Source organism: Tetranychus urticae, chromosome 2 (genome assembly GCF_039701765.1).
Source record: "Tetranychus urticae isolate SD_2017Ah chromosome 2, NJAU_TeUrti_SD_1.0, whole genome shotgun sequence".
In the NCBI taxonomy this organism is placed as follows: domain Eukaryota; kingdom Metazoa; phylum Arthropoda; class Arachnida; order Trombidiformes; family Tetranychidae; genus Tetranychus; species Tetranychus urticae.
Genome location: NC_142959.1, coordinates 14,150,916 through 14,177,413, shown reverse-complemented (window position 1 = coordinate 14,177,413; position 26,498 = coordinate 14,150,916). Strand labels below are relative to the sequence as shown.

The 26,498-nt window shown below is 31.1% G+C and overlaps 1 protein-coding gene across 1 annotated transcript in view; it reads left to right on the top strand.

The window, feature by feature from the left end:
• The window catches only part of LOC107362312 (nephrin-like), a 92,099-nt gene that overhangs the window by 33,454 nt on the left and 32,147 nt on the right, over positions 1–26,498 (top strand). Inside the window, exons 4-7 of the mRNA XM_015929348.3 lie at positions 14,668–14,778; positions 15,409–15,612; positions 15,698–15,994; positions 16,079–16,369. Coding sequence (XP_015784834.2) covers positions 14,668–14,778; positions 15,409–15,612; positions 15,698–15,994; positions 16,079–16,369 — 903 coding nt within the window. The remainder of the gene's footprint in view (positions 1–14,667; positions 14,779–15,408; positions 15,613–15,697; positions 15,995–16,078; positions 16,370–26,498) is intronic.

Sequence of the window (26,498 nt, the reverse complement as noted above, 5' to 3'; positions counted from 1 at the left end):
ATAAAACTATTGTTATTATGTACGACTTGCCTTGAATAGGCAAAAGAATGAAATAAACTAATAAATGTAAATTCATCAAGATAAGCTCAACTGGCTCTGTTTAGGTTACAATGAAAATACAACCTTCTGTATAACCTCTTTACTATCCAGTCCAAGTGACTTTTTTCTTCTCGCCTTTACTAGACTCATAATTGAATGCAACTTCTAAGAAAAGGCTTCTCCTGAATGAGCCATGAAAATTCCAACTCCATAATCACTCCATGAACTTATTCATGCCTTTGAATCCATTAAACCTTGATTGTGTTATAAACACGATTCAATTGTATAACTCAATGAAACCCTATGACAATATTTCACCCTCAAACAAGTGCAATGAACAATGCAAGAAGCAAACTCATTCATTATTATGTATTTACCAAGGCTAAGCTTTGCTCAGAAAATTTTGTCAAAAAAATAATCAAATGTTAAACTCAAAGATTTGTGGATTCAGTCTTTAACCTTAATCATCAGCTAAACCACTTGCGTCGTCTTTGAACCAATATTTATACCCAAAGTGAGCAAAGTTAATCAAAAAATGTTCACCCAACAGTCAAGATAAATCAAGACAGATAATGAGAGGAACAAAAAAGTTGAAGTGAATCTGTTTTTTTTGTGAATTTAATTGAAAAAAAGAAGAAAAAAACAGGGAGAAAATTCTTGACTAATCAGTAAATCTTTTTGCTTGGCTTTTGTTGCTCAGCTTTTCCAGTTTGAGTGTTTTCAAAACAATAAATAATCTGAATTTAAATCTCATTTTGCAAACAAGAAGCAACCAAAAAAGTCCAAAAATGTTGGGAAAAAAAGTTAATTTTTTACTCTTCTTCAAACTCACAAATCAGGCAAAATCAGAGTTTTCAAGTTTACCAAATCGAGTAACAAAAGTAAACAAAAACTTTGAAACTAAAATGCATTTGAATAATTTATCAACATGAAAATTTCAAGTTTAATTGTTTTTACTCATTTAATTCAATCAACTGACTGGCAAATGACAACCAGATTAGGTTACATAATGTTATTATCATGTTTAATAGGATAATAAGGTTTCAACCATGAAACACGATTCTTACACTTTAATCAAGATAATTCATCTCCGTCTATTACTAAATGAATCACGAATCTGCCCAAATCATTATCAGTTTTCAGTTTGGAAAAGAAGTCAAAAGAAAATGGAAATTTTTTACCTTTAAAAATAGCTCTTTTTCAGTCTATTTTTCATTCATTTTCGTTAGAATTTCTTTTTTCCTTTTTTTCTGTTTGAATTTTGTCCACAGTTTCATGGATTGATTTGCAATGAGTGATTCTCTTTCATTTTCATTGGATTATGTTCGAGTGTTGGTGTTCAAATTCTGCTTCCATTCAACATTTGCTCTTCAATTTTGTCAATTTCAGGGTAAAATTTGCTAAAGAATTCATGGAATGTTTCAAATTGCAAGTTTAAACTGAACCAGATTTATTCAAAGTTAGAAAGTTTTCCTTATTGATTTTTACCATTTTCAAGTTCAATGATTAAACTCATGAATTAAATTTGAAAGGAAGAAAAGGATTTGATTTGGTTCATTTGTCTTGATTCAATTTGAAAAGGAAAAACAATGAAAGAAGCGAAAATCAGTTTGTACCTTTTGAAATGCTCATTATGGTTGAAACTCACCTGACGATCAAAAAATCGATAAAAATAATGTAAAGATTTGAAGGAAAATAAAAGTGCAAAAAATGTCTCCGCCACTGAAAACGATAATCTAAACATGACGAGTGGAGTGAAGTCATTACGCTTTATCGACAATCGATTCCAACAAATGAAAAAATCATCAAGAGTTCAAAGAAAAGAATTTAAAAAGTAATCGCTTTTCCCTTGTGCTGCAACGAATAACCACAAGAATTCAATCGAAACTGCAAAGTTCTTTAATGAACTTCTTTTCCATCAATACGGCGATTAAGCTCAAATCGAAAGTCAATTTTGATAAAATTTCGAGCAATGAAAGTTCCAAACGAAGCCGTTCAAAAAGCTTAGAAAATAAAAAATCTGGTGTTTTCCAAAACTCTACTGTTTCATTTCGACGATAACTAGAACTAATTTCATGATCATAAAAGCTATCCGTCAAAAGAATTCCAAATATTGAATCGAATCGAAAAAATTCTTTTTAATCTTTACAAGCTGAGACACGATCATGGCTGATCGTAAATTTCTTTTAACCACCCATGCTAACCGTCTTTTCACGGTATTGTCCATGTGTTGGATTGAGTGGTGGACAATATGGTGGACAATACGGTGAAAAGATGGTAAAAAACTGGTGAAAAAAGTCGGTCCCCTCTTTACTCTCTACTCAAATGACAAAGTTTTACATAAAATCCTGGTCCAACAATCAACCATCAACCTAAATAACAAAAAGTTTTTCCCCCTCTCTCAATGTTATTGAATACGGATTCTACATTTTTTTCCCCAGTCTCTATTTTCATGAATTTCTCAGAGGTCATGAGATTCTGAGGACAGGTTTCCTATTTTTCGTCGTTGTAGTTGAATTAGGGCTTTCACGCTGTGTAATTTTTTTTCGTAGAACCCGCTCAGTTCGACCACAATCTTGACGCAAAAATTTGATGCTTTGACTTTATATATTGTATAGATTCGACTCTAAATTTGAATATTTAACATGTCAATCTTGTCGAATCTAGAACTTTTTATTTAAAATTCAGTCAAAATTTTTCGAGTTTTTATGCGAAATTACGATAGAAAAGTTGAAACGAAGAGAAAGCCCAAAAAGGTAACTTTACAATTCGATTTTTGGTGATGCATGAAAAATGCTTGAATCATGATCATCGCTTAATTAATTCATGACCAGAAAAGTTGCAATTAATTAATCATGATTCAAGGTTTCCCATGATAATTGTTTAATTTAAGGAGAAAACAGGAAATCTTTTAAATCACTGAAGAAACAGGTAAATGGACAGTAAAGGGATTTGGTAAAAAAGCAGGTGAATTGCCTTTTCCTTTACATTCATTTAATTATAATATTTTTCTTGTTTGCAATCAATTTAATAATTGATTGTTAATGGTTGCTGTTGATGAGGTTATCTCACTTTGAAATGTAACTCATTAATCGGTTAATGATGATGATTTGTTGATTAAAAGATCAGTTTGGTTTGAGCAAAAGTTTAATTCAATTTTGTCTTCTCGCCATTTCTTCGTGTTCGCAACAACTTTTCACAATTTCATTGCCATCACAGCATCATATTGTTAATTGTTTTAATCAACTGTTAAGAAGCATGTTTAATCATGCATTCAAGAGATTGATTGAAAAGCTGAACAAAAAACAATAAGAAATTCATGTTTACCTTTTAAAATGCTAATGATGGGAGAAGATGAAAATTTGGAGAAAAAATTGTTTTCCAATTTAAATTTCAATTTTCAACAATCATTTTGTGTGTTCTTGTCCTGACAATTTCAATGTTTATCAATATCAATAATTCATGGAATTGAAATATTCTCAATATTCATCAAAGAGAGGAAACAAAGAAAATGGTTCAAGTGATGAAACTGGAAAAAAGGCAAAATTCACAATTCATGAGCTTCAGGCCATTTCTTTCATGGAAAACTCAATGATTGTAACGAACATGAAAAGTGGAAATAAATTTGAAAATATTTTCTTGTTGGTAAAACAAGAATTCAAATCAATTGTTCGATTGCAACAAACAAGCTAATTGATAATCAGTGAATATAAATGCAACTTCAATTGAAATTCGTTGCTCTTCGTTGGAACACTTTTCCAAGTTTTTTCATTTTCGTCTTATGAGTTTCTCAGTAAAGTATGAAAAGATTTAGTATTACATTGTAATATTGTATAGTCTTACATAATGATAAAGTTAGTTCTGTTAACATTTGCTTCCCAATGAACCAGATATTAGTTTTTGTTTTGCACCTTCTTTCCCTTGTTATCCATTTTCATTTTGTCATCAGCTTAATTCACATATTATTTTTTGGCAACTTTTTTGTTCCACTTTCAACTCTTTTTTTCTTCGCAGCTCTATTATGTAATGTATTAACGTTCATCTTTTACCAGCAAATGTTGAATGCAAGACTAACATCTTTTGACACAATCTTTCAACACTTTGTTGCACTTTCTTTGTTCACTTGAAATATTTTTTCATTTATTTACTTCTTTATATTGAATGTTGATGAATACAAACTCTGTATCTTTGCTGTTTTATTGCAATTTTTTTTCTCATTCCATTGCAATTCACTTGATAACAAATCAAGTTAATGAGAATACAATATTAGCATAAAGCATTACTGTGCAAAAATAAGTCAGACTAACAGAGTTTTTTGCAGCATTTGCATTGCTCAGGGAGTGAGTGATAACAGATTTGTTTCTTTTTTCATGTAAAATACGAATTCGTATCAATTGAACTTTGATTTTCACAGAAAATCTTCTTGTAAAACGTTAATTTCTGCTAGCAAAGCATCAGAATTTTGCGGATAATCTGTTGAAGCTGTACAATTTTTCTTGCATGCTACTTGAACTACAGAGATTTCATGATAAATTCACTGCGTGATTCTGTATGCAAGTTATATGAAAGTTTCTCGGTTACCTATTAAAAGGTACTTTCCGGTAATTTTTTGGAAATCGTTTGATGACATTAGAAGTCAAGTTAAAGTGAAATCATCATTTTCAAAGTCAATCTCACAGACCAAGTCGATTGATTCTACGGTTTTTGACTCATGAGTTAAGTTTTAAAGCATCGTTCCATGAATTTTCTTCTTTTTGTATTTAATATTTTTCTCATTCGAGATGCTGCTTCAACACTTTAAGAGAAAAAATTAACTCAATGGTTGTATCCTTCCCTGAAATCTTAATCAGAAGAACCGCATAAAAAATGAATTTTTGTAATTCTATTATCATTATCTCTGTTTAAAATTCACTGGTTGAGACGCTCATTTAAGTGACAAAATATTTTTCGAATTTTAAGTTCGAGTCAAATTTAGATATTTGATCGATAACATCTTTGCAATTTTGTGACGGTTTCTTCAACTTACTATTGATCTAGTTAGAGGCTGGGCTACATCAAGAAGTCTTTATCACCGTTTTCTTTGCAACACAAATCAAGTCATCAAACAAGCAAAATTTCATCGACATTGCGTTTTAAACCAAAAATTTCAACCAAACTAGTGCAAACTTTGTTTTCTGGTTCCAAAACTTGGAATGAAAACACTTGTTTCCAAACTTTATTATTAACATCAATTGTTACAAGTTGATAAAATCAACTTGCAGGTCAACAAGGATATTTCAAGTCTCTCCATACAAGCAACTTTACCACTCGAAACTTGTAACATCTAATAGTAAAAACCTTATTCTTGTAATGTCTTTATTTAGTTTCATAGTTTGATATTTTAGTGTGTTTACTAGTTAAAACGATGAAATATAGAAGTAATTTTTCTCTCCATTTCTTCATCAGAAGTTTCTATTCAGGAAAAAAAGGTAAAGTTAGAAATGGAAAGAAAAGAATGGACCAAATGGTCGATAGAAAGGTTACCAACAAAATAATTTCGTTAACTTTTTTTGTCTGCCAATGAAAAGTATAGAATCAAGGTTGAATTACGATTAAGATGGCGAGAGAGAAGAAGATGAAATGAAGAAAATATTGCAAATAAAAATGTTGAATTTATGTGATGAAAAATGGAATGAAAAAGAAGAAGAAAAAATGAAGAAAAATAATAACAACTGGCCTCGTCATTTGAACAGATAAGCTTCTTAACATTTGCAACTTTTGTATTGATTGAAATTGTATTTCCTATCATTTTCACTTTTCCATCATCATCAACACTCTGTTTTCATGTTGCTTCATATTTTTCATTCTCACTGTTCAACACCAACACAGCAAAGTTGAAACATTTTCTTATCAAGTTGAGCAACATTTCAACTTACCTTTACCCAAAAGGTCAATAAGTAATTGTGATCATTTGAGAATCTGAAACTTCATTATTTTCATGCAAAGGAAAAAAATGTTTTCTTCGAACTCTTTTTATCCAATCGGCTGAATAACATATTGCAATCTGACAGAAATTGATATAACATTATGAATATTTTATTCAAACTTTCTCTTTATTCAACATTTTTGGTTCCTTCTTCTCAATTTTATTGTTGAAAGCATTAGTTTACCTTTATGTTGCTGTCATAAAATACACTTGAATGAAGAAAGACTATTTTTTTATTCGATTTTTGTTGTGTGATTTGGAAAAAAGTTAACTTTTAACTTCGATTCTAACTGCGGATCGAATTTCGTTCATTTCTTCTTCTTCCGCTTTTTCCAGTTTCATTGCTCATTTCAACTTATCAGTTTCTTTGTCTGGTTCAAGATGATTCCTGTGCAAAAACAATGTTTAAAATATAATCTGTCAACATTTGAGATTCAAAAGTTAAACTTGATTCTTTAGACTCTTTTCAACAATTGAAACGAAATGATCGGAAAATCGAGACATACTATTTTTGGAGTCAGAACTTTTCTTTAAATTCAAGTTCAAGTTCAAATTACATCTTGAAATTTCATTTCCATTAAGAAATTTTTCTCCAACAAAATAGGTAACTTGATATTTACTTCAATTGTTGAAGTTTATTTTAGTAAATTTCATGATGGATTCGTGAAAATTATCAGCCTTTGATTTGTTGAATTGCATTCATTGAAAATAACTTTGATATTTCTGTGGAGACTATTAGTGTGGAAATGAAATTATCAAGAAAGGTTACAATTTCATGAGGAAAAAGTTCGATGTTTATGATTTTGGCGAAATTGTTAGTCGCCCTTGATTTGTGTGCTCGAAATCCAGCGTTGATGGCCAAGTTAGACTACTGATATGGCATTGGAGAAAGTAAATTGAAAACGAAGAGTAAAAAATTCTTTGCACAAAGCAAAATCAATAATTACAAGGTAACTCAGGACTGGGAAAGAACAAACTGGGAGTAAAATAATATCATCATGAGTTATTTGATATCAGATATGTTCACCCAGGGAGTTACCTTGTTCCCCACACTTTTCATCATTATTATCAATTTGCAGTTTTGCTCAATTCTTGCCAATTTTTCGTTATGTTTTTTTCCCCAACGTCTGTAGGAAAACGTAACAAAATTTACATATTTTTGTTGATAGAGATAGATCTTTATTAGATGTTTGATTTTAAGATCGTCTAGTATAACCTACATGGTTTGGGTCTAATCGGCTCATGCGTTATTCTCGTAATCCCTTCTAAGATGACATTCAAAGGTCAATTAGAGGTCAAATAACTGAATGACCTTGAATGTCCTTGAGACTCTGTATTTATGTTTCTATAATTGCAGGAATTATAGTAACTAAATATCATGAAGATCTGACCTCTGGTTAAAAAGTTATAAACACAAACGCCCGACAGGGATAAAAAAACGCCCGGAATTAATAAAATTCATGAAAATGATGTATTATAATATAATATCATAATATATCGCCAGGTCCACAAAAGTTGATTTAAATTAGTTTATAAATTAACATATGCACCAAACATTTAGATAATTGAATTAATGTTAATATACCTATGCACCTATACCTATACTATAAGGATGCACCTATGGTGCATTGGCACTATTATTAAAATGGGCTATGGTCGCAAATTCCAACTTTTGAGTTAAGCTCTCAAACTTCGTAGGCTGATAGGGGCTAAAATGAAAATATAAGTATCAATCACACATGAACTACATTACTTAGAGGTACCATTATTGAAGTATAACATTGCTTGCAGTTGGAGTCAATGTCGAAAAAAACTCTCAAGGCCATTCAAGGTTATTTAGAAAAAATCAATTTAATTTAATCAGCTTCTTGCAAAGCCACGTCGTGTTCGATGGGTGATGATGATACAGGGGAATGATCGACCTCCAAAAGGACCAGTTTCAACTCTAAATATATTATGTGGATACTGTCGAAAATAATTAACCAGCTCATCGTAATCTAAAACATCGTTGTTTAATACAAACACAGGGAAAATACCACTATTCTCGGGGCAAACTTGACGTACTCTTGCCATAAACACATTATAACGAAAAGGATCTTAAACTCTAAGAGTTTGTCCAGTCGTACGATTAGTAACCTTTATATATTGGACATTGAACATGATGAAAAAGGTGAATTAACATTGAAAGGCAACTGCAATTTGACTTTACCTAGCAGTTGGCCGCTAACAACTTTGCTGCCATATGTTGTTGAGATGATCAAATGGATGCCATTGAATTGATTGAACAAAAATAGTTTCATCTTTTCTCTTTTGGCATTTGTTTGAACGAGTTTCGTTACTTGTGCGGTGAGTATGATGATCTTTATAAACTTTTTTGATGCTAATGTAAGTTACATCCACGACAGCTAGCATTCTTCTACTATCGTATTCGTTGTTGGGAAACCTTTTGTAAACCTTATATAATATTATAAAGTATATAAGTATGCATATTAAATTGATTTTTTCTAAATTACCTTAAATGACCTTGAGAGTTTTTTCGACATTGACATTGGGAATTTGCGATCATACTCCTTTTGATTTGTATCATATCATGGGATGAATTCAGTTTTTTTCTGGTTCTTATCAAATATTCACAAGCATACTGAGCTCAGACTTGCATCATTCGGCAAATAAAAAAATTTTGAGTAAAATTGCTTTATGCTTACCAATAGAAAGATAATCGAGTTATGAACATGTAATAAGCTTCAACCGATTTGAAAAGTTTTGTACTCTCACCGAAAAGCACCACCGAATGTCAATTAGAGGTCAAATAACAAAGAGACCTTGAACGACCTTGAGCATTTGAACTTATAATTCATCAATCTGCAGAAGCTCTTGGTCCGAATCCAGGGTCTGTAACATAAACTGTTCAGGAGTTATGCTTGCAAACCGCCCTAAATGTTAGCTGAATAGCCTGACACTTTCTTTACAATATACGGAAGGTACGATCCAGTACTCCAGAATGATTAAAAATTCAAGGCAAAATTTATTTAATTAGTATCAACTAGATGTTATATTTATTCCAGAGACGATTTAATTTAAATCTTGGAATCAATGTAAAAGAATATTAGGTTTTATTCGATCTTTTAGAATATGCCTGGTAATGAATGAAAACGGTTACATTTCATCATTTTGCGATCGATAAAGTTAACTTCAACTGCATTGACAACAATAGATTAGGCAGTAACTGCATAGTTATTCAAAACTACGAGTAACTCAAAGGTTACTCCTCTCACGTGAAATGTCAAACTTAAGTCAGCCAATGACTTTGTTTAGAACTGCATTAAATGCTCAATTTTTAAATAAGCAACAATTCTTTACATGCTCTCAACAGTTGGAATATTTTTTATTTCAATGGAATTTACAACTAATTTTACCATCAGAGTTGTTAGTTATCAACAAGCAGTGGGTAAAAGTTACTCGAGTCTAATTTATATTCTGATTAATGTTATTACGCCAATAAAAAATAAAATTGCTCACAATTTCAGTATCGTCATTATATCTCATCATTTATATTTAAATTTTTTCTTCTTTTATGGATGACATTTAAAATGTAATTAATGTAAAATAGTTTAGATTGAAAAGCATCATTAAAATGCAATTAAATATTCTCATTGGCTCATTATTAAACAAAAAAGTTTCAAGTTGAGATGAACGAGTCGAAGAGCAAAAAAAGCGAAATAAAAAGTTACATTAGACTAAACTCGCTTCAATTTGAAGTGGAAATACAAATGAAGATGAAACTTGACAAAAAAATAAAACAATAAAGTTATCTATATCTTACTAGTAAATCAATTGATCACGCACAAGAAACAAAATGCTGGTAAAACAATGGAGCAACTAAATGAGCGTGAAAAAGGGAAGAAAAAAATGAATCATTAAATGATGTAATTATAATTGTAAACATTATCTCGAAAAGAAACGGGAAAAGTCGAAATGTTACCATTACCATTGGAAATGTTCAGCTAACTGAAAATGTTATTAAGTGGCAGAAAAGTTATTAACAATTCGTCAACATGAATATGTAATGATGATATTAAAGTCTGTGAATGAAGATCAATATAAGACAGTCTTACTCGTCTTTACTTGCATGAAGAAAAATTTTGCAACAATTTTTTCAATTTTCTGGAAATCTAACGATTGCCGATGAAAACCATCAATAGTTAAATGATATTCACTTGATATTCACCATTTTATGATGATTGGTCACAGTTTCACGATTCATGGTTTCATGTTTATTCATGTTTTCCTCAACTTGTTGCTATGGCCAACTTGAAGATTTTTATTGAGTAATTTCTATCGCTCTAGGCTATTTACTCTATCGTGTTATTCATTGAAAAATTTTATGCTCGGTTACTCCAACAAATGCGCGTGCAAGTTTGATGTTCAACTTGAACGCAATTCCATCGTATTCATCTAATTATCAATTGAACTTTTTTTATCAACAATTCAGTTGTCATCTTATTAATCTTAATGGTCATGAGTATGATACCATCGTCCTGATTAGGAATCGAATTGGTGTGTTTCCTTGAGACTTCAATGATTCTTTCTATTCTCATTGTTCCGAATCACCGACCAATTTGTCACAATTATTCACAATTTGCTCGAATTTTTTTCTTTATTTTGCATAAGTTGGCCATTTTACGTTACGATATTGATCAATTAATTCAATTGTAGCGATTGATCGAAAAAAAGATTGATCATTTTTAAGCACTTAATTGAGACTAATAATCAAGTTGCAATCATCTGAAACAACTTAATCAGAATCTAGTGTTGAGCTTTTCATAAGCAATTTATTGTTTATCTTAAGTTGAATCTGAATATAAATTGGTCTCATTACTTTTACAATAAACAATGTCAATAAAAAAGAAAAGGTCAATAAATATAACCTAAGGGTTAACGGGATAAATAACTTTTCTTGTTCCTTTTACCTTTTCTTTTGTCTCACCTCATAATTTTGATACAAATAACTGCAACGATTAATTGTTGTTAATGGCAAGCCTGTTGTCCAGAATAGCAATGTGATTGGACGATAAATAAGATGAAAATAGAGACAAAAGGTCAACTTGATCAATTTATTACGCAAAATGAGGAGAAAACAAATCAAGATTAATTCACATGATCTTTAGTTTCCTTCCGTACTCAAACGATTGATCAAGTTTCAATCAATTAGCATCAAATTATACTTTCTATTGATTTAATCTCATCTTATGTTGATTAACATTGGATAAACCCAAAGTTCTTTGTGGCTTTTCTCTAGATTCATTTCCATGGTCAATAGGAATTCATTGATAAATTAAATAATTCAAAAATAGTGACAATTAGAGATTCCAAGTTTTTCATTGGCAGTCTATTGCAATCTTAAATGCACTTGTCTGTCTCACGCGTCAAGCTGAAGCTGATTCAAGTTATGAGTCTATGACGGCTGTCAAGATCAACCAGGTAATCAATTTCCAGAGAAAGGCTTCTCCAGACAAACTACTAACCAAAACCGGTTCACGAATAATGAACTTCTATCAAGCATAATCTTGATCAGACTGACACTATCAGCTCATCAGTATGAATATTGATGTGCTTGTGAGTAACCTGACGAAATTGGTGTCTCACTGAATTAAATGTAGATTGACAAAGCTGTGAAAAAAGATGTTGCATTTAAACCAATAAAGTTGGCTAAGGATAACAACTTGAAAAACTTTGGATGCTGTAAAAAAGAACAGCAATTTTTCTTCTGTTCTAACTTTTTCTCATCATATTTTATTCTGGCAAATATTTTTTTCTCATTTTTGTTTCTCTTTTTTTGCACCTTCTTTTCACTTTTATTGTCAACTAAAGAAAATTACCTTCCCATGTTAGAATCATCTTTTGGATTGAGTTTAGAGTAGGAAAATATTTCCTTCCCTTTAACTCCAAAACTTTCATGGAAGATAAAACTTCTCGCCTCAATGAAATGTTATCTTCACAGGGATGAGTGAAGATGAAGGATAAATTTTCTCTTCCAGAGTCTCAGTTTTTCTCTCATTCTCTTGACCTACCAATGAAACTATCAATCTGATATTGTTTAGGTTTTCCTGAAGAGAAGAGGGAAGAAAAACGAAGAAAATTTCAACTCGCAACTTTCTCAATATACATCAATACTAGGCCCGATGAGTTTCACATAATTTACAGTTCATTGAATTCAATATAATTCAAGAAAAAAGACAAATTTTGTTGATCATCTTGAAAACTGAGAAAACCTTTTCAAGCCAATCAGTTTCAAAATTTTGTCATTTCCATTCATGAGAAGAAGATTGCAGACTGACCTTTACGTGAATCAACGTGAAATGTTAACCTTAAATCTAAATTTGTAGACTCAATTTGAGATGAAAAATGACTAAATTGATACAAGATTGACGAAATAGTGTAAACTGATCGATGCATTTGCTGAGATATTTCATAATCTTGAGCAGACAGAGACCACTGGATATTGACTCGAGTTTCAACCTAAAGCCTTGCAGCTTCAGCATTAGATTTCATTGGTAAGAGCTACTTACGTCTGATTAAATACAATCCTTCAAGCACCAATAGTTTGATCGAAAAGGTTCATATTGTTATGGAAGAATAGATTCACGTCTTCAGTTCGAAAAGTTTTTCTCCTCATTTTCCACATCACATTCACCCAATATGGAACTAAGTAGGATATAAAAATGCACTGATTAACTGCAAATCACCAGTCAACCAGAATTATCGCTTTCTTTCATTTGGAATCAAGTTTCTTAAACAAAACTTCAGAACATTTCGATTGTTTTCGGACAACTCTTACAAGCTTTAATTTGCCAAATTAGTCGGTCATTTTTGAGAGCCGTCATGGATCGAAAACTCTCAAGATAACTTCTAGATCGATTATTGCTATTGATCTACTGTAGCCAAAATTCAATGTAATTCTTCTGATTAATCAATAAATTTCAATTCTTCTGCAAATTCTTAACAAATATCAGAGAAAAGTATTCAACAAAAGTTTTCGAAAATTGATGACAAAAAAATCGATTAACTTCGATAACTTAACAGTCAGCAACGAATTGATTAAAAGAATAATTTTTTCACAAAATATTTTCATCTCGAAAAGAATAGAATCAAAGAGATCTAAGTGTTTGAATTGTCGTATTAATGATCGATATTGAAAAAGAAATGATTAGCACTTTTCCATGTTAAGATTAATCATAATCAAGCTGAAACAGTCTTCAGAGCTTAATCAGATCATTGGAACATATTTTAATGGGCAAAAAGTAAATTGAAAGTGAATGTTAACCCGATAAAGTTGCATGTGAACTAGCAAATGAAATTCAAACAATTTTTCGTTTGACCCTTGATTTGTATTGTAATGATGGCTGATTATTCAGTAGCATTGCCTGAGCGTGAGCTTATGCTAATTAGATAACTTGAAAAAGGGAAAAACAAAGTTTGGACTTGAACGAAAAGAAGAACAAGAAGAAATGCTAATAAAATAAGAAGGTAAAAATTGGGAATATTTTATTTTCTTTTCTTCTCATTTATTCCTTGCTCTTGAACAATTTATTTCTTCACTTATTTTTTTCTCTCAAGATTAATTCTTCTCAAGATGAAGAAAAACTCTTTATTCTGTATTTTTATTTCTTGCTATTCGTTGCTTTGCCTTTTCCCTTCCCTGTTCGTTTCGTCCCAAAAAGCAAACTACAATCCTTGCGGATTATATTATCTCATCACTCGGCGTAAAAAGATGTTGAAGAATGAAAAAAAAACTTATCTTTACTCTCTTCCTCTTGATCAATGAAAGATAATGTTGATAAAAGTTACCCAAAGCTTATCTTTTCTGGTTCCATAAGCTCAATAATGATAACAATAACAATGATAAAGAATAATAATATTTGATCATTTGGCCGATAAAACTGTGCCTGGCTTTTAATTTAGCCATTCTGTATTCACCAAGAATTGCGAATAAATGAGAAAAACTATTTCTCCAAAATCGACTTTTCAATAAGGTTTGGAGAAAAGAAAACAGAATTTTTTTCTTCTTTAAAACAATCATTATTAATGAAACGAATCAGAGAGAAACGCAACGAAATGTTCGAGTTTGGAAGAAGGCGAAAAATGCTTCAATATCAGTCCCTGTTATCTGAAACTTTTCAAGGAATGCCACTTTTCTCTCCATTGAAACTATTGAACCAAATCATGATAAACTCTTATTTTTCATTCTCGCTCAACTTAATCACTATCAAATTACTTTTCTTCAATGGCCAGTTTCTGATTTTTTTTCTCGTTTTCATGAGAACTTTTTTCTTTCAATTATCATTCGATTTTGTTGATTTTGCAATTGAAAAGTTCAATTAAAAGGTGACTTGAAAAGTGCAACTTGCATTTTCCAAATCAATAAACAGAAGCTGAATTTGGATGAAAAGAATCCCAGGATTGCTTTTAATCAGAAACAAGTTGAAACCATATTCACACTTATATAAACGATAATCAATCAATCAAATGATTTATCACTTTGTCTGTTTACTTGCCTATTCACCTCATGAGCTTGCAAAAGGCAAAGTTGAACTTGTTTCCATTGTTAACAATTCTAATTTTTTCTTCTCGTTCTTTTCATTCCTTTTTTCTGTCCCATTCAGTTCCACCTAGAAATATGCTAATTATGGATCAAGATGGTCAAATACTCAAAGGTCTTGCTGGACCTTTTAATGAAGCCTCTTCCCTGGCTTTAACCTGTCAAACAATGGGAGGTAAGTTGATCAATTACGGTTACTTTTGTTTTCGCCTGAAAACCAAAATGTCTTTTGTCTTCTTTCATCCTTCTTCTTCTTCATGGTTACACCAAACCAATGAAAATCAATTTCCAATTGAAGGGTCACAATGTGTTGACCTGATAACTCAATATTGTCTGAAAAATTTCATTTCCATTTCTTTTCTCTGCTCTGATTAATTGATGATGAAAAGAAAAAAAAATAAAAGGCAAATTATCATGCAATGAAAATTTATCCTTTTTCTGTTCTTCTTCATTTCATGATTTATTATTCAAGAAGGAGAAAAAAGAGAAGAAAAAAACAATTTTCGTTTCAATAGTAAATTATCATTCAAATGTTTATTACTTTATTCTCATCATTGAATAGATTTTGTTTACTATCTTTATAACTCCATTGATGGCATAACATTTATAAATAATATTATAATAGCAACTCTACTTTGAATAAAACATTTGCAAGTAAAGCATTAAATTGGATAAAATCAATTGTATTCACTTAAATTTTTAATTTTGTTGAAACAGTTTCGATTAGATAATCAATGAGTTTACAGTTTATCGAGTTGGAAAAGGAAGCTGAAAATCGATTCCAATTTTGATTTTTCCATTTCAGGTCGTCCACTTCCTCAACTTTCCTGGTGGTCCAACGGTCATCTCATTGATAATAGTTCAAATCAACCCGCTTATGGAACCATTCGTAACACAATTAAATTATCTTCCCTCAACAGAAGTGACCTCTACAAAAGTCTAGAATGTAAAGCTTTAACTGTAAACCAAACCGTCCTCATGTCCAAATCGATAACTTTAGATTTAAATTGTAAGAAGTTTTGTCTTTTTGTTCGTTTCAATGGATTTTGTTGAAACTAATTTTTTGTCCCTTTTTACTCGATTGGTGCTTGTAGTGAAACCGTTGGATGTCCGATTAGTCAAGTTGACTAAACCCCTTTCCTCGGGAACCAAAGCTGAACTAGAGTGCCTTACTTATGGTTCAAAGCCTGAAGCTCAGTTGACTTGGTGGAAGGGCCACAAAAGGTTGACCAATGCTCGGGCAATGGTTACAACAGATACTAATGTTACCATAAGTAGGTTGTCTTTCATTGCCACAACTGAAGATAATGGTAAATACATTTCATGTCGAGCCGAGAATCCGGCATTCAACAGTACTTTACTGGAAGATGGTTTCCATTTGACTGTTCATTGTAAGTTTGGCCACTTTTTACTAGGCACATTTGTTGGTCACTTTATAATGCATTTGTTTTTACTGTTTCGTCGCACTTGAACAGATTTACCTCAGCTAACAATCAATTTAGGTGCCAATATTAAAAGAGATTCAATTCGAGAAGAGAATGACGTTTTTTTAGAATGCTCAGTCAAATCGAATCCACCCGTTGATGAGATTATCTGGACCTTTGAAGGTGAACCATTGAGAAGCAATATAAGCCTTGGAATTATTGCTTCCAACCAATCACTCGTCATTCAAAAAGTTAAACGGGCGCATCGAGGCTACTATCGTTGCATTGCCCGTAATGCTCAAGGCCAGTCTACAAGTGATCCTTTTTTTCTTCGCGTTAAATGTAAGTACTTTCAGCTCCTTAATCTTTCAATTAAACTCGACATTATGAATGCTCTATGCTGATGGTTCGATCTACAAATTTGCAGTTTTCTCGTTTCAATTTAAAGTCTTCACCCAACCAAAAGTTTCTTTTCACCTTACAATGGAAGGCTTTGAAATGCAGTTCATTGTTCATGTACTTTGAAGCCATGTCCCTGATATTCACCAAAAAAATTAGATAATTTTAATCGAATCATTTTCCAGCCACAATAAAGTCATTTTTTGGTGTAAAATGTGGTTAGTTTTTTGTTGCAAAATGAAGAAATTGAATTCAACTATTGGTACCTTGGGATCCATTTTTGGTTCCTTTCATATTCCCTCACAATTATTATTATTATTACTTTTATTATTATTGTTGTCATTGTTAAACTTGACACTGTTAATAAGCAAAAGGCAGACAAAGTGGTAAATGGAAATAAAATGAAACAAAAAATGAAACTTTGCAACATTATAACATTTTCTTTGCGACAATTTTGTATCTTTTTAAACTCGACTTAATTCTCTTGCATTCATGTTGCTCTATTGTCCCTCCTAATGGCCATTTCCAACAGCTTTGTAATGGTAACAAGTTAATCTGTCAATTATCGGAATCACGTAAGGAATAAGGTTAGAAGAGGTAAAGGCAAATGAAAGATTTCAGTGTAAAACAGCTGAGGTCGCAAAAATTTTCACACGAAAAATGTCAATGGTCAAGACTTTGATTGGCTGGACTAAATCGAGATGTTTCTTTTTGACAGACAAGGTCGAAAATATGATTGAAAAGTCTCCAAATAAAATTATCTTTTGCTCTTATATAAGATCTTCCTTGATGTTTGTACATTTTAACCTTACCTTTGTGAATGATTCAGTGTTAGTCTCATTAAGTTTATTCAAAACCAATTAGAGCAATAAAGAGCATTCTGATATTGATTCTGTTGCGTTTTGCAATAATAAAGTTTATTTTTCAATATTTGCCGTTCGAGATACACTTCTGCAATCAGCGATATAATATGCAATGAAACTTATACTTCTGTCGTTTAATGCTTTTCATGTTAGAAAATTGATAACTTGGACGCTTTGATCTTTAGTCTGTAAGGTTTGCATTAAGTTTTATTCAATATGCTACAACAATTAAAACTTGAAATACTCTGACGCTGCCAAAAGTTGAGTAGTTTAGGCGCAACTTAAATTAGTTGCTTCTCTTATTGGCCTTTTGTTGTTAAAATTTCAAACGAATTACAAGATTTTACAATTTATTGAAATAATTACTTGTTTATATGCGAAGTACGCAAATTGCACAGCAATTGAATAACTCAGTTTATGATGAACAGGCATTTTTAGTGTGTTCTGTATATTGCATGGAAAGAAATGTCTTTGAACACACAAAATTGAATGTTGCAAAAGGTGAATTAGAGCAGCAAATAACACTAAAAATAAGTTGAAAATGAATTGAAAGTAAGACTGTATGTGGTCCAGAAGCAATGAGGAAATGGGTCCGGAAACGGAAAGTTGAAGAGAAAAACTTTGAGGCTTCTCAACATGCATGGTTTCATTTTGTTTCAAAATGTTGAGCCATTTCACTTGGAAAACATTCACATGCATTCAGAATTGAAAATGCGCTTAGCTTTCAACTAGATTGCTGTTGGAAACCAAATTGACTTGAAATAATCGTTGGAAAGGAAGACGCCTTTGCTCTTTCAAAAGTGAAAGCGAAACTTTCACAGCTTCTGATACCTTTGAACCAAAATAGTTGATCGAATAAGGTGAATCATTAAAAGTCAATGTTATGATTTGAAATGTTGGTTAACTCGCGAAACTTGAAATTACCTCAACTTATTCATGAATATTTGATTCTCTATTCTCTTGCATTGATTATCATTCGATTTCTCAATGAAACAATGTTTATAACTGGCAAAGAAACAATAATCTTTGGAACTATTGAGAAGAGAAAAAATTGTATGCAATAAATTTTCAATTTCCTCCAGGAAATTACAGGTTATTTAACTATTTTTACTGTTATTTTGTTTAGTTCATGTTTTCTTTTCTCTTTTTCACTCCTTCATGACAATATTATTGATTATTCTTTTATTCTTAAACTTTTCATTCTTTCTTTTCTTTCATTGTTTTCCCTTTCCATTTTCTGCCATCATCAGTATTCTTTCAGTTCTAAACATGATTCACTGTTATAAGTAAATATATTAGCAAAACAATGGTGAGAATAAGATGAAGGCAAGGAAAAGGGGCAAAAGTGAAACAACTACTTTTCATGCTGAACTCGAACTTTTGATTCTGACGAATATCAATTTTGACTTGCAGCTTTTGTTCATCTTTGTTGAGTTTAAATTTTCAGACTCATTTTCATCATTTCCATCATCAACTTCATTTTTCTTTTTCACACAGAGATGAGATTTGCTTTTATATTCTGTTGCTTTTTTACTGCCTTCTTCTTCATTCCTCGTAAAGAGTTAATTTTATTGGCGTGAGTTTTTAAAGTAAATCGTGGTTCGAATGACGAACTTTATTCTGCCATTGTTTCACTCTAAAATGAGAACAAAGTATTTTATTGTTTTCAATGTTGATGGTTAAAAATTGACGCAAATTGAGTCAACATCTAATCAACATTGAGTTCGACAAATGAATGTCACCCATTGAAAGGTTCAGCTCTTGTCCCTCATTCCATTTTCATGTTTCATTCTTACCTGTTTATGCAGCTTAACTCGTTATGATTGCAACTGCAGCACTTTCTGAACATTTACAGGGAACATAACTCAGTGACATAAAACACGAAAAAGACACAATGAGAAAAAAAGAACACAAGAAATGCAAAACAACTTTCGTTTCCCTTTAAAACCCATTTTCAAACAGTTCGACTTGATTATTGTTCCAACCAAATACATTGCATTGTTTCTGATTCGAAGAAAAGGCAAGACAAGAATAAGTTCACTAAAAGAAATGTTAGATTGTGCAGCAAAACCTTATAACTAATCATCAAATGCATTTAAATCGACTTTAACTTTTAGTTTAGATTTACAGTTTGTAGAAATAAAAGGCTTTCAGTTCGATTGTAACGACACAAAAATAGTGTGATGCAAAAGCTCTCCGCTATTCTCTTCTCTTCTGTTTTCACTATTTGACTTGAATATCGTTCTAATCAGTTTCTTGGACATTGCAATGATCCTTTTTGGACAAAAAAGCCATTTCCTTCGCTGTTGCTTTGTTCAATCAATTTACAAAACTGATTCTCAGTTGAATTTAAACTCAACTTCCATTTTACATTTGCAAATGAATGAAATCGATCCGAATTGAAACGACACAAAAGAGTTTTAGAAAAGTTGAAAAATAAAAATGAATTATGTTCCATTGTCTTTGCATGAATTCGTTTAACGATAATATTGAATAAACTGGAAAGCTAAACTTGGCACTGATCAGAGTTGCAATTTGATACAATCATGAATAACATTAAACGTTAACCAGTTATGATTCAAAAGGTTTTGTTTTTTTCAATCATGTATTCATTTCCATGTTAAAGTGAATGGCAAAGTTTCATGGGAATAATTTTGAGAAAATTTTTCATTTCCATTTTCTTTACACTTAAATCTGTTCTTTTGTTTATTTCATCGCCATTACAAAAACAGATGAGCTGAAGATATATTCACCATCAATAAACTGTAGTTGACATTGAATAAATTATTGTGAACAGACGAACAGAGGAAAAGTGATAAACAAATTGAGGTAACATTAGTTTCAGTCTCGACAGTTTAACCAATTGTTATCAATGTTTTCGCCTGTTAAAGATCTTGCAGAATTACAATGAACCCAAATTTCAATAAAAATCTCATTTTCAAATGCATCCAATTTCAAGGTAAAGAAGAAAAAAACTGAACAAAATGTTTCGATAATCATGCAATTCCATGTGCTAAACACTGATTAATCTGTTGACTCAACGACTATTCAACAATATTAATAACATTGTTAACAAGTTTTCCGACTCTTTTCTCAGTCACATAATTAACTCTAATCTGAGTTGTGAGTTTTCATCAATCAGATAGTTCATTGTATGTGCTCATTCCAACATTAATTATAATCTTTTGTTTATTTATAATTAACTCGAGTGCAAATATAAAAAGAAGACAAAAGTTGCACTTGGAATGGAATGAATTTGCATTTCAATTTGTTCACATTTCAATGAGTTAATTTCAATAATTAATACTTTTTCAGGTTACATTATTCAATTACTGAGTAAACAAAGCGATCAGGTTCAGGGTGAAAATGGAATGAAACTTTTTTTCAACAATTTTTTTTCGTTTTTTCTCCTTCTTCTTCTATTCTTTAGAGTCTATTTTCAACTTTATCATAAGCCTACCCTGACAAGGTTCATTTTTCCCACAACATCATGTAATAATAATCTTAATGCTTTTCTAGTTAAATCTCTTTTACTGAATATTGACATTGATACCTTTGTTTTCCTTGTTTGTTATAACTCAAAAATTTGACACAATTTTGTAAACATTTTTTCCTCTTTTCATTATTTTCATCTTGTATGGATCATGAAAATTACTTGCAATAATGTTGCCATGTTTTATGATATTTACATTGTGATTGATACAGGATTAGAAGAAAAAATTAAATTCTCATTAAATTAATCAATAAACTATTCCATCCAATTTCAAAATTTTCTTTAAATTAATGTTTTTCCATAAGTTCCAGGCTCTTGCTATTATATTTTGCTCATTTTTTTGATTAATTTGACGCAAGTTAACACATTATATTATTACAACTATCAATCTTTATTTTACTCAATTCATCTCAAAGCATTCCCTTTACAAAGATATTTGAATTATTACAAGTTCTAAATTTGATAACAATTTCGTTAATTGAATTTCTCATGTTGATGTTTCTAAATTGGAAAAATGTTCAGCTTCTATTCACTTAAAATCGATGCTCAACTACAAGTAATAGATTTCATGCTTTCAATCGATGCTTTGTTTTGTGGGATCCAACGAAAAAGCATTGAAACATTTACTATTCTTTCAGTTCGACCATTTCGTTACATTTCACAAAATATTCAAAAATTTGCATTTTCGTTTCGTTCAATTCTTGAAACTGACCAATTTTTCCATAGTCTTTACGTTTTCTTGATTGAAAAAAGTTGGTTTACTTATGCAAAGTTGTCTGCGAATCTTAAGCTTCTGACTTTGTACAAAGTCTTGTTTATTTCATGTTAACTGATAGGTTCTGATCGACCTTACCATCCTTTTGGAATACAACATTTTGACCTTATTCCGCTCTCTGAATCACTAGATCATGCATCTCGTCTATCAGATGGTGACTGAGACACATGCTGAATATGCAAGTTCAAGAGCATTTGGATTAATCTCTAATGTAAAGATTTTGACAACAGAAGTAAAAATGTTGATTGATTTTGGAGCAAATATTGTTCTTGAGTTTGACTTTAAAAAGAAATTTAATCAAATTTGCGCCGAAACTCTATGAATTAATCACGGTTCATGTAATTATCTAACATGATTATCTGATATTCATTTTAATTCTGTTTGTAATTTGGAGAATGAAAGAAAAGCAGATGTTGAATTAAAAAAAGAATGCAAAGTAAAGGTAAAGCCTCAAGGTGTTATCAAAAGATATGAAAATTTTCATTAATTTATTTGGATAAATGATGATTAAAACTGGATAATTTGACTTTTCTCATTCTCTCTACTTTCTCACTCCCAGCTTATTACATTTTTAATAATTACTTTTATCAGTTTAACTAAGCAAACAGTTTGACATTCTTAGTAGCAATGACTTGAGGGTGAATGAAAACAGTCTAATAATGAATACTTTATATGCATTCAAGTGTTGCAATGAATCCAAGTTAACATCAAATGCCTAATGATAAAGAGTCAAAAAAATCAACTTTGCGCAATTCATTGAACATTCACACTGAACAATCTGATTGAATTTTGATTCATAACTCGATAAACAAAATCGAATGTGCAAAAATGAAAGAAAATCAAAGTTGTTGATCTCGATAAGGAAAAAATATCCAAATTTGCAATTTGCATTTCAAGTCAACTTTTTTCTTCACATTTCAAAATGAGCTGAATAACAATTTTCTTCAACATAATTCTATTTCTTTGATTTGCGAAAATTAGAAACATCGCTTTGAATACAAACGAGTAAGTAGAAAGCATTCGACTTTCGAGTTAAGAGTTAGGACTTTGTGGGCTCACAGGGACACAGAAACCCATTAGAGTCTACAGTTAGATATTAGAGAGACAGTTAACTGTACAAAAGGCAGTCGAAGTTCCAGCTTTGACCTCGATTTTCGATTCTAGTTTCTCGAAAACTGTCGATCAGAGAAATTTTTCAACAGCACCTTCACTGAACGGTTTAAGTGAAAATTAAACTGTTGGTGTTTACACATCTGTTGTACAGAAACAGAAAATTTTATTTCCCAAAATAAGTGCATAAGTTGATCATCAGTAAAATGAGTTTCATTCAAAATCTGCTTCCATGATTGAATAAAAGCCGATCGAAGTTTAACTCTTGACTCAATTTTATGGAAAACATTCAATCTTATATTTTTTTTGTCTTATCGGACTCAGTTTTCTTGTCTTTACAAACCCACAAAGTTCTAACTCGTAATTCGAAAGTCACATTTTCTTTACTTAATCCTAAACAAATGTTGTTGAATGTTGTAAAGGCAACAAAGCGCAAATTATTTTCACCAATGAAAACAAGTCAGTGAAATGACTGTAAATGCAGAGAAAAACAGAAAATGATTACGATATGGAACATGCGAAATCTCATGTCACCCTGCAATCAATAACCATTATTTAAATCGCATTTTACTTCCACTTTGCATTTCCATATTCAGTGTATCTAATTTTCGCTATTTACAGGAAAAGGTAAAGAGAGAGAGAAAGAAAGAGAAGGAGAAACAGAGAACGAAGCAAAAATAAAATCACATTCCCTGATGAGTTATTTGCAAGTCAATTTGATATCATTAAAATGGAGTGAAAATAAGGGCGAGAAACCAAACATTGAAGGATAAAATTTGGAAATGATGAGAACTGCAACTTTTCAGTTTTTTTGCAAACGAAACGAAAACAATTTATTTTTTATTTCGCTTCCCTGCAAATTTACTCCATCTGATTGATATCAAGTTTTTTAGGGTTGATTGATAAGCGTTTTACCATTGACACACATTTAATGACAATTTAATGAGAAATGGTAATAAAAAAGTGTAACATTGAAGCCGACTGTCAGTTTAATATGTAAATAACAAGATGTGAGCCTTAAAAATGTTTAAATTGTTATCACAATGTTTTTTATCATCAACTTTTATCACATTTTGATGTATTATATTCAGTTTTTTTCTTCTTCTTTGCCTGGAAATGAATCATGCTGAATGGAAAAGGTAAGGTTGGAAACGAGCAAAAAGGTTAAATGAGTTTGATGTGTTGATTCATGTGCATGTTGATTGATTCCAGCTTTTCTGGTGATATATTTCCGGAGTTTTTGCTACACTTTTTATTCTGTTCATTTTATCCATGCTTCATGAGTTTACCAAAAGTGTACTCAAGGTGTGCTGAGAAAAAATGAAAAGAAAAGAGAGAATAGGTTAGAAGCAAAAAAAATGAATAAAAGCAAACATGAAATTGAAATGGAAAATGAAATTGAGAATAAAATGTTTATCAAGTTTAATATTACAAGATTTTCGCTGATTATCATCATTATCAAGGTGCAACAATTCTGCCACCAATAAATGATATTCATACTCCATTTATTCACTCCATCATTTTACATTTTTGGTCTACATGGTTTGATATAAAGAGAAACTTGAAAAACCCTCATCATTTGTATTGAACATTTTTCGTTATTTTTTTCAGTTTCTTTTCTTCTTTTACCTATTTTGATTTTTGGCAACCTTTAATTTACTCGTCATCATCATCATATCATGTTCAATAGTTTTGAGCAAATATTGATCATTAGATATGTTTTACCCTTTGCTTTTCAATATTTACCTTGGAAGGAAGAGAAATTGAAATGATTTTTACCGATAAAATTGTACCCTCATTTGTTGTTCAACACCGAGTAAACATTTACAGTTTAAATCAGCTTCAAGGCGCAAACTTTTCAAACAGATAAATGCTGCAACGAGACAGTCTCAAGCATTGAGGCAACTTTTGACTGTCTCGTTAAGTCTAACTCAAAGGGCGACCAACTGAATTGCCAAGTGACTCTAGTCTAGACATAGTCCAGGCAAGACACGCACCTTACCCCAACCAGAAACATTAGCTCAACCTAGCTCAGCATCAATTTTAACAAGTCACTCAGCCTCTAACCGTCAGTGTTGCACAAGAGTCTCAAGTATTGAGGAAACCTCTGACTGTACCGTGAAGCTCAAGGGAGACCAATCGACTTGTCAAGTGACTAGTCTAGACTTATTCCAGGCAAGACACACAACGTACCCTAACCAGACATCTTAGCTCAACCTAGCTCAACACCAATTTTAACAAGTCGCTCAGCCTCTAACAGTGAATGTTGAAGTTGATAAAATTTTATTTCCTTACTTTAAGAAATTAAATATTTTTTTCTCCTCATTATATTATGCATTGTGACCAAAACGACAAACAAAATGACCAATTATTTTGATTATTATAATGAATTATTCGCTCAATAATTGTTAAATAAATGTTTTGCTTGATTAAAATATGTATTTATTTAAATGATTATTTGTCACACAAGAAACTAGAGACTCCATAAAAATGATGAATATAATTTATTACATCATTTCAATTATCATAATTGCTCGTACTATTAATAGCAATAAAATGTTAACATGAGGAAAGGTAATAACATTTCATTGTTGCTATTCCAAATTATTCAGGCAAAAGAGGGGCCAACAGTTGAAAAAGTTAAACTTTATTCGAATCTTGATGAATCTAATTAATAGAATGATAATTTGAAATAAAATTAAATTATTCACATTAAAATGTCCATCATGGATCAATACATTTATCCTGATTAAACTTTATCTTCCAAATGAGTGAAAAAGCCTGAAAAATTTCCTGCCGATTCAGGATAAATTGTTGATTCAAAAAATGATGAACTGAAAACTTTTTTAATCTCAAAGTTGAATTTTTTCAGCCAAAAAGTGCATTTAATCAAGCTTGACCAACCTCAACATGAAACCATTAATTGATAAATGATACATTATTTAGAGCAAATATTTACATGGTCAGTTCTGTAAAGAAAGGGTTTAAAAATTTAATTCAATGAAAAATAATTTTCTTCTCATTGAAAGGTAATCAAGTTAATTGACCAGAAAAGGTTAAACTAGCGAAATAAATAAAGCTTTAATCAAATTCATAAGTAATGACTAACCATGTAGATGAACAGAGTTGTAATCATTATCAAAGTCAACAGATTATAACTGAGCATTTCATCTTAATCCAGTTAGCAAACAGTTGAAACATTAAAGATGGAAAAACTAATTTGCCGAATCTTCAGTTGAAAGGCGATTAAAGGTGCAACACTGAACAATTCTTGATCTATCATTTTACTATTATGTTTATCACCATTATAGCCCTGGGAGGTGAAAATGTTTTTTTTCCTTGGTGCTTCCACTTTTCACTTTTCACAGAACTTTTCTTTTGCCAAATTGTTCATTTCATGTGTTGCTGTTATAATCTATGTTCAATTGTCAAATGGTTCACAAACTGGTTAAATATATAACAATTTGCTCGCAATAAAAAGGGCTCAATAAGCTAGAAATTAGTTGAATTTTATTCTTTTTCCAACTTTTTTTACCTTTTCCATTTCACATAACAAGATCTTGTTTCATTCATTTGCCCTCAAGGTGAAAGTGAATCTAAAATTGAAAAGTTTTTCTTCTTTTGCTTCATTTCTCTTTTAAAGCCTTTTTTTAACTCTTCACATGGAGTGAACTCATTTCTGACCAATTGACTTTTGACAGAGAATCTAGTTTTACCTCAATATGGTTTAACTACCTTTATTATTTTCACAGGTAAGAGATGGAAGAAAAATTGAGTTCGATTAAAGGGTAAATTCATTAAATTTGATTAGATTTCTGTCATTTTGTTGAT